The sequence below is a fragment of the Otolemur garnettii genome, unplaced genomic scaffold (assembly GCF_000181295.1).
Source record: "Otolemur garnettii isolate 467f Iridium unplaced genomic scaffold, OtoGar3 scaffold00002, whole genome shotgun sequence".
NCBI lineage: Eukaryota > Metazoa > Chordata > Mammalia > Primates > Galagidae > Otolemur > Otolemur garnettii.
In genome coordinates, this window is record NW_003852397.1 from 8448183 (window position 1) to 8457800 (window position 9618).

At 37.9% G+C, this 9618-nt stretch overlaps 1 protein-coding gene across 1 annotated transcript in view; it reads right to left on the reverse strand.

The window, feature by feature from the left end:
• Nucleotides 1-9618, reverse strand: part of LAMA4 (laminin subunit alpha 4) — a 142336-nt gene that overhangs the window by 40605 nt on the left and 92113 nt on the right. Inside the window, exons 14-17 of the mRNA XM_012804547.2 lie at nucleotides 7896-8037; nucleotides 7185-7281; nucleotides 2451-2567; nucleotides 704-883 (exon numbers count right to left, since the gene is read on the reverse strand). Coding sequence (XP_012660001.1) covers nucleotides 704-883; nucleotides 2451-2567; nucleotides 7185-7281; nucleotides 7896-8037 — 536 coding nt within the window. The remainder of the gene's footprint in view (nucleotides 1-703; nucleotides 884-2450; nucleotides 2568-7184; nucleotides 7282-7895; nucleotides 8038-9618) is intronic.

A 9618-nucleotide genomic window follows, 5' to 3' on the forward strand; every position in this document is an offset into this window, starting at 1 on the left:
TTATGCAAAACCATATTGCAGAACTAAAAGTTCTGGTCAGGATTCATCATGATATTGATAGACATTGCTATTTAAGAGGTTATGAAGAGACTGAATAAAAATATCAGAATGTAAAAAAGAAAATTTCTCAAATATTACACGATTTTAATTCCTATGTGCAACTACATGAAGTAGCTAATTAAGAAATTTCATTTTCACTGCTGCCAAATGATATATTCAAGTAGGCCAACCCACTGTTCTTAAGATAGAGCTGGACTTATGTTCGGCTAGTTTTAGTTCTTATTTGTATTGGTAAAGAAAAAGCAATACTGTTTAGTTAAAGTGTTACATTAAATTTAGTAATGTTTTTTCCTAAAAGGAAATAGTATTCTATTAAGGTTAACATTTGTTTACCTTCTTCCCTAATGAACCAGTCTTACACTGATGCAAACAACTGCTACCATTATTTCACACAGAAGAAATTCTGACTCTTTCCCCATCTATCCAGTGTTTATTTATGTGAAATATGTATAGATTTCATATGTATACACATAGGCATGTGTTGACAGATAGATGAACTGAACAAATTGTCTTTTTCTAAGCTAATTTTTATATATTCCAATCCAAAACCGAAATGAAGAAAATTATTTCTTAACACAAACTGTGTAGAGTTTGATGGCCCAGTCCTCAATTGGATTCAAACTGCAAAGTGTCCAAGTGATACCTGCGTCTCTGGCAGAATCCACAGCAGTGTTGTAAGCAGACGAGTCAAAACGCTGGAGGTTCTGTGACCAGGTGGTTAGATTGTTGGCCATCGGGGCGGTGGCCCGTTGCACCTCCATTGTCGTCTTGTTCACTTCTGCGGTGATCAGCTGGGACTGACCCAGGCGCTGCTGAGCGTCACCTTCAAAGAGCAGAAGGTCATTCACTTTGGGGACAAATGGCACATTTGTCGGGGAACATTGACATCTGTTTAATTGCTGAGATGAAACAGACCTCAAATTTTGGGCTCTTAAGCAAAACTAAGATCTTTAAATATATATTAATTATGGCAAAAGTTAGGTGCACAAGAATAGCGTAAACCATATTAATAAGTGAGTCTGAGAGATTCTAAAGTCTTTTTAAAACCATGTGGCTCATTTACAATGTTTTAAAATTAAAAGATCAATTAAAAAAAAAGTGATAGTATTTCCTCAGGTTAGTGACCTTGTGAGATAGCCATAAAAAATGCATGTGAGATTGGAACTCATAAAAAGATTATGTCTGAAATTCAGTGTAAATAACACCTTCTTTTTGAAAAAGTATTCCTGTGAAACACTTTTGCCATAAAAATGATGCTATAGTACAGAATTTACTAAGGAAGGATATTTTTTAATGAGAAAAGCAAGTGTCAAAAGATGGCCATTAGTGAATTCCTATTTTTGTTTAAAAATTACTCATTTAAAATAAAAATAATGTGAGTTTATAACAAAGATTTTTGCAAGGTGATGGGATCATGGTTGATTTTTCTTCTCTGTATTTCCTAACTTTTCTATAAGGCTCATGTATTACTTTGGTGTTATAATTTCTATTTCTAAAGTGAGGAAACATTTCGATAAGCCTCACTCGCTCTGGATTCTGATAAATGCTGGTTTGAACTCTGGTACCAGTTGTGGCCGTCGGAGTGCGTTCCGTAGTGCTCACAAGCCTCAGGGTTCTAATTGGTCTAAAGGCAAGTGATACTTATCCCCCATAAAATTAAGTCACCTGGACCACTTATCCCAGTGTCCTGCACATAGTTAAGCATCAATAAACAGAAGCTCTGATGATGACGCCTCTCCTGGCCAGAGCTTCAGTGGACCTCAGAACTGCAGCGGGGATGTGCTCCTTTTAGTAAAACACCCAGATTCAGCAGCAGGGTTTTAATTTTCACTGTGCCAAGGAAGGTACATCTTCTTCCAATAGTATCTTCTACGATACCACTGCAGGCACAGACTAGGTTCTTGTTTCTCTATTTGGGCTCTTTGGTCTCCCTGCTTTATACGGTAAGAATGACTTGGCGTGTAATAGAGAGAAGCTGTTGATAACTGGGGCCAAAGACATCCAATAACCAAATTAGGGCATGCTGTGAATGAGGAAGGATGTTCCTAAGAAAGCTGTTACAGAACGGTATAAAGAACATGATCCCACTAACACACACACACACACACACACACACACACACAGACACTTATATACACATGCATAAAAGATGAGAAGAGAATGCTCTCAAATTTAATGGTCACCGTCGGTGGTGTGATTACAACTTTTACATTTATTTTCTTCTTTTAATTTGTAAATCTTCTGGGGGGTGATGAACACAGGTTCTTTTGTCATCAGAAAAAAAATTGTAAAAAGAGACAAGTAAGGAACCACTTAGTCCTTCTTCAAAGGTTTATCTTACCCACCAGCAAACCACCAGATAAGGCCAAAGCTCTCCCTGTGCACCTTACCTCGCTCCGCTGCTTGCAGCTGTTTCACAGCATCATTTAGTCTGTTTTTTAGGGCGCTCTTCCTTGCCAGGGCTCCCCCCACACGCCTGCTGGTGTCAGCCACTGCCTCTTCATTGCCTGTGGAGAAGAAGCAAAAAGAAGTACCAGCTGGGCTAACATGCCTCAAAAATGTTTCCATTTCAACAAGGAAAGTCCTGAGCTGTACCAAGGAGTCATTCGCAATATTCTGACTACTCTGAACCACAGGCTATCAGTTCTAGAAAGCAGCTTTTAAAATGAGAGGTACAGGATTGCAGGAAACTTGTAACACTGCTTGGGAGTAACTTGGGATGCCATAAGGGTTAATTTCTTTGAAAAATATGGCACTGCTGTAACTAACAAGATCTAGTAGATACAATTGGTAAAGTGCCAAAAAGAAAAGTCTTTTTATAGGATGATGACTGGTTATATAAAAATAATTTATTCTTAATTGTTCTGATAAAGTTTTTAATTGGTGTATAGCAAATGTCAATAAAAAGGCACCCATTACATGTGCACAGCTCGACAATTTTTCACAAAATGAGCACAAAATATAACCAGCACCCAAAACAAGACAATAGAAACTTTATCAGTCCCCTTGCAGCTCCCTAGGGAGGGCCCTATGATTACCCAAAGACGACCACTTCTGAATTTTAAATTCTATCTCCATCTGTTAGTTGTGTCTGTTTTGAAACTTTCTATGAAAAAGATGATACAGTATCATAATCTTATATATCTTTGTCTTCATCTATACTTCATTGAATCTTCCACTCAATGAATCTTGATATTACGGTTTTAGGTCTTCCAGTTTTGTTTTTATTCTTCAAGATTGTCTTAGAGATTCTTGGTTTTTTCCTTTCACGACCACAGAAATTCTAGAATCATCCTGTATCTACCTACAGTTCTGGTACTTTAATTAATATTAATATTGAACCTATGGATAAAATCGGGAGAATTATCAGTTTTATAAATTTGAATCTTCCACTCAATGAATATGGCATTTATTTATCTTTTTTAGGTCTCAATTCTATTTTGATCCCTATTTATTTAGATCCTTAATTTCCTTTATTAGAGTACTATAGTTTTATGTGTAGCAACTTAGCATCTTTCATCAGATTTATTCCACATTTTTCTTGTTATTACCAATGCTGTTATGTTCAAAACTTAATGTATATATCTACATACACCATTGTTGTATGTAGAATTAAACGGAATTTTTACACATTGAATTGGTAATGTGGAGTATCCTTGTCTTGATTTCAATCTTAGTGAGGAAGCTCATTTCAATATTATTATAATGTTTGCTGAGTATTATTTTGGCATTCTTTATTAGATTATGAAAGTTTCCATCTATTCTTAGTTTGCTAAGAGTTTTTTTAAGTCATGCATAGGTATTGAGTTTTGTTAAATAATTTTCCTGCATATAGTGAGATGATCATATGAGTTTCTCTTATATTCTTTGTGGTGAATTATAATTGATATTTTAAATGTTAACCTATCTTTGAAATCCTGGAATAAGCTCAGGATGGCTCTCATATATTGCCATTTCTGTATGTGCTAGATCTGATTTGCTAATATCTTCATTAGGATTTTTTTTGGGGGGGGCTGGAGCTGGGTTTGAACCCACCACCTCCAGTATACGGGGCTGGCGTGCCACTTCTTTGAGCCACAAGCGCCGCCCTTCATTAGGATTTTTACATCTCTGTTTAGAAGAGAATTTAGCTTGTAATTTTTCTTTTTTATAATGTCCTTATCTGGTTTTGGTGTCTAAGTTTTATTTGCTTCATAATACAAGTTGGAGAATGCTTTCTTAACGTTTGTGTAAGAGTGGTGTTATTTCTTCTTTAAATGTTTGGAAGAATTCACTGAGGAAGCCATTTGAGCTTTGGGATTTAATGGTTAGATTTATTATATATATGTCTGTGATTGCGATTCTATCAGATTTTCTATTCTTTTTGTATCAGTTTCGATAAATAGCCTTTTTCTTACAAACTTATTCTTGAAATTGTGTTTGTGAAACAGTTCCCAACCCTGGGTTATCTCTGACCAAATCCCAAAAGGACATATCTGCCAGTAAGTTTTTGTTTCTGTTTGTGCTTTGTTTAAATCCAAAGCATTGAGAATTTTATGTTTTTTGACCAACAGCAAAATAGTTCTGTCATTTCTCATTATACTCTTCTCTTTATTGGCAATAAGAGCTTGGTAAATATACCTCCTCCCACGGCACACTTTCTCTTTTCTATTGTTTTGTCTTGGTGTGGTTGGTTTATTGCTACCCTTTTTCCCCATAGGTGCGTATATAATGGGTATTTAATGGGGAAAGGCTTAGTTGATACTGTCCCTAAGTACAGCGTAACCAAATACGAGCACTTCTTTCTTATTCTCTCTAGGTAATGTGGAGCCTTTCCGAGAATTTAAAGAGAGCCCTCAAACATGCCTTGCAGCTTTATTGCACCCTAATTCTCTCTTTCTAGTTTCCATTTTTAAATACTCTGTTATAAACAATGTTTTTGCTCAATGTTTTAGGGTTTTGTAATTGCAAAAAACACTACCCAATCCATTGAGAAATAATATATTTAACTCTCTATTTGGAGCTCTTGCTAAAAATAGGAGAAAAAAATGTATATTGGGTTCAATATTTACAAGAAGAAAGGTTTTACAAAAAGTGTGTTCTAGGGTGCTGCCTGTGGCTCAAAGGAGTAGGGCACTGGCCCCATATGCCACAGGTGGCAGGTTCAAACCCAGCCCCAGCCAAAACTGCAAAAAAAAAAAAAAAAAAAAAAAGTATGTTCTATATAGAACTTACTGTCTTACACAAAAATCTGTCATTTTGCAAATGAAGTAGAAGATTCCTCCAGAAAGCAGCCTCCTGAGATTATTATAGATTGTTAACTATTTCACATAAATAATGAAGAAAAGGAAAGTTGGGAAATAAAGATGACTAATCTTTGAGAGTCATTTGGAAATAAAGATGCAATAATCTAAAATGATAGTGTAATTTAGTAGATGACTATGGTTTAATGTGAAAACCTGAAACTAGATCTGCAAAATATTCAAAGATGCTGAGGCCCAGAGATTTATTAGACATAAAAATGAAACTCTGAAGGGATGTCATTCCCAAAATAGAAAAGTTGCTTTCTGGAGGTTCAATAACTCAATAATGACAGGATTAAAAAATATATATTATAAATTATTCAGAAGAATTAAATACACATATTTAAGTCACGGTATCTAAACAGAACATGTTAGACCAGAGTATGTTAGTGGTCTTCCCAACACAAGAAACAAAAGCAATAAATAGATATAGCAATATTTACTTAGAAATACTTTATTGTAAATATTTTAATTCTTTACTACTAATATTCTAATTATTTTCCAAAGAGTATAATCAGGACTAGACTCATGTAATAAAGTAATTGTACTCACATGATAGATTAATTAGAATAAAAAAAGTTCAGCACTTTTTTTGTCTTTGTTTACCCAGAAAAAGAAAACAGTTGCAAAGTAATTAAATAGTTAAATATTCTGAATATGAAAAACAAAGTGCTCTTGTAGTGGCTCTTGGTAAAAGAAAAAAGGGAAAATGCACCATTAGATTTGAGATTAATTGCTTTGATAAAACTGTGTAAGAGTTCTCAGTTTCAAACTTGGCCTTTGTTTTTAGTTGGTAGCTGAAGGTAGCTAGATAATGAATTGCCAGCCTCATTAGTCAATGCTCAAATATCCTTAGAAATTAGTTCATTACTTCAGATGAGTAATGTTTAGTGAAATTCTTAGTACATCCCATTGTTTTTAAGGGTAAACTCAAAAGCTTCAAAATTAACTAAAATGACTTCATTTTTTTCTATCTCTCTCCCATGCTTGGATGTGCATGCTTTAGCAGATGCAAACCCTCCTATCTGGAAGTATTTCTTTCCATATGGTTATTGGGTTTGTCTGAAATTCGGTAAACTGTGCAGAACCAAACTACAAAAAAGTGCAAATAACCAGATGGCTTTGTGGTACCCTGCCATCCTAATTGATTCTCGCAGTGATGGCCCATCCTTTTGTGGCAAAAATGTTAAAGGCTCTTCTGAATTGTTCAAGAGAGATGAAAGTGGTAGAGCATGGTGGCTCATGCCTGTAATCCTAGCACTCTGGGAGGCCAAGATGAATGGATTGCTTGAGCTCACGAGTCTGAGACCAGCCTGAGCAAGAGCAAGCCTCCATCTCTACTAAAAGTAGAAAAGAAAAAAAAAAAACAAACTGAGGCAACAGGATCAATTGAGCCCAAGAGTTGGAGGTTGCCGTGAGCTACGACGACACCATGGCACTCCACCCAGGGGGACAGCTTGAGACTGTGTGTCAAAAAGAAAGAAAAATGAAAGTATGGGCAATATAGTTTTGGTGCTAAGTGTATTTTATGGCATTTCCCCCTTAAAAATTGGTATTTATGGTAAGTTTCTATTAATCAGCCTATTTGATTAGCAAGCATATCTGCCATATACTATAAACATGTATGTTTCCACGTAGTTTTACTACATGCAAGGTTTTTTAAAAATCACAGTTTATTTTCAAAGTTTAGCTTTTTCATAACTGGACTCTGAGCAAGGACTATTGGTGCATTATTCATTGTAATGCTGTTTACTTTTTAATCTTGGAAGTCTCTGTCTGCATGCATGAAAGGAAGGAAGCAGCTATAACCCAGAAGGAAGACGGGAAAGCCAAGATATTTACTAGAATCCGCCCTTGCTTGGAGTTCTCTGGCTTGATTGAGGAGGTTCTCGCTTTCATCTTTATGGTAAATGATTTGAGTATCAATCCCACTCACAGCCTACAAGGGAATTGGGTGGAGAGAATAAAAACGATAGCAGAAGAAATCAACTTTTCGTGGTTTTAGGATTTAAATGACACAGTTTATCTGCTCGACACTGAGCAAAATTCATAGTTTCATTTTCATAGCTCAAAGTCAAGATCAGATGTCAACATGAGAAAATAAAATCTTTGGCATTTTCAAGAGAAATGTTTTCTCAGGAAAGGTTAGCGAACCTAGAACAGTGCGCCTTGGCCAAGGTCAAGGCCCCACCAAAGTGCCTATCCCACAGAAGCTGCTCAGTAAATAATTTTGAGTTGAAAACAATCTGCATGCGTGCATAAAGCATCTTCTCTGCCAGCAGGAGCTAGTCTTCACTAGCTTCTTCAGGGACTTTGGCTAAAAAAAGCTGTGAAAGGAACCGGTCCTTGCTGACTGTGGTGCGGCACATCTGGAAGAACTTACAGATTGAAATCTTCCTGGCATATGTAAAACGGTCTTTCCTTAGTTTTCCTGGGCTTTCTGGAATTTGTGCCTTTTGTATTTTATGTTGGAAGCTGACATCAGAAAACAGGAAAGGCACAGAGTGGGATAAGACAACATATCAATGAACTTCCAAAGAGGGGGATACTCACATCATAGATTCGGTCGGTGATGTTCAGAGTGAATTCTGCTGTTTCATTGGCTTCGCTAACATAATTGACAATATTTTCATAGACGTTCGATGCATCCAAAGCCTTCTGTACCAGCCCATTCATATCTGAACTGTGCAATTTTCTGTTAACAAACACACTTGTCTTTATATCTCCTTCAAAACTCCTTGGGAGGTGGGGCCGTCTGTAGGGCTTGGTCCTAATACTTCCAACATCACAGATTCTTCCTCCCTACTATTTAAAGTCACCTGGCTTGGCAAGGTTTCCTGTGCTACCTTTACTAGGGCCACATCTCTACAGTGCTCTTGCTTGGTTGCCCCCAAGCCTTTGCCCCATTTTAGCCCCACGGCAGCTGCTTGCCTGGCAGTAGTCCTTAGCAAAGGGAATAATGATTTAAAAACAGCATTCTGCACCTCTTCAACAAAGCATTTGTTTATGTGGTGGAGGTCAGGCAGAGGAATGAACCCAGAGTCACTGTCACCTCCGGTGTATCCAAATCAACATTGTTATTCCCTCTGCATAAAGGACACTGACAGTGAAAGGGTGCCTATGGCCTGGGGCACGCACTGTTAGGGTACGCCACACTCCTGAGGCCTGGCTGCATTCTGTAAGCAGACGGCTCCACCTCAGCCCCTCTCTGGCCTGTGTAAGGCTCACGGCACTTTTACTGAGTCCCTGACACGGATTGGACACTCTCACACACAGGGTCTGATAGTGGCCTGAGCCTCTGAGGACTGGTGTGCGTATGACATGGGATAAAACAAAATGCCTGCAGTCCTGTGCCTGGCATCCAGTAAACATAGGGCTTATGATCGTATCTAAACTATTTCCTGAAATGGAATTTCAAATTCTACGTAGGTCTCCATCATTTATTTTATTGACAAATTCTTCTCCCCTCTAGAATATAAAATCTACCACACCTTCCACAGTTTATCTAAAATAAATTAATTTTGCTCAGTCTTAAATCCACAGTTTTTTTCCTCGGTCCCAAACACTGATGGTTAGTATCACTTCATCAGTAACCTCGAGAAGGTCCTCTGTGACCCAGCAATGACAGTACCCAGTACCGAGTCCACGCTGGCTCCTCCTGGCCTGCTGAGCTCCGGTGTGCACCTGGGTGCTCTCTCAGGCTCAGAGAGCCTTCTCTGGACGTCCTCCACTACTTCCCCTTCTTTTGTCCAAGGCTCTCATTATTCTGTCTCCTCTGCAGCAGGGCTGACTTACACACTAGGCACAGGAGGGACTCTAAATGTTTTTATTACATCTTTTAAAAATCAGAAGAAAAAAAATGAAGATAATAGTAATGCTTGTGTTAGTCTTTATGCCAACACAACCACGAAGTAAAGTTTGTGATTTTAATTTTTAATGGAGAAAAGGGCTCATCAAAGCAAAAGTAACCAGGGTCCATTGAAGTCATAATGCACGTCTGCTCTGTAGCAGTGATTCTAATCCAGATATTTGCTATTTGTACACCCCTACAACCTTTTCTTAGAAATGGCCCAGGCTCGGTGCCTGTGGCTCAAGTGGCTAAGGCGCCAGCCACATATACCTAAGGTGGCAGGTTCGAATCCAGCTCAGGCCATCAAACAATAAGGACGGCTGCAACCAAAAACTAGCTGGGCGCTGTGGTAGGGACCTGTGGTCCCAGCTACTTGGGAGGCTGAGGCAGGAGACTCACTTGAGCCCAGGAGTTGGAGGTTGCTGT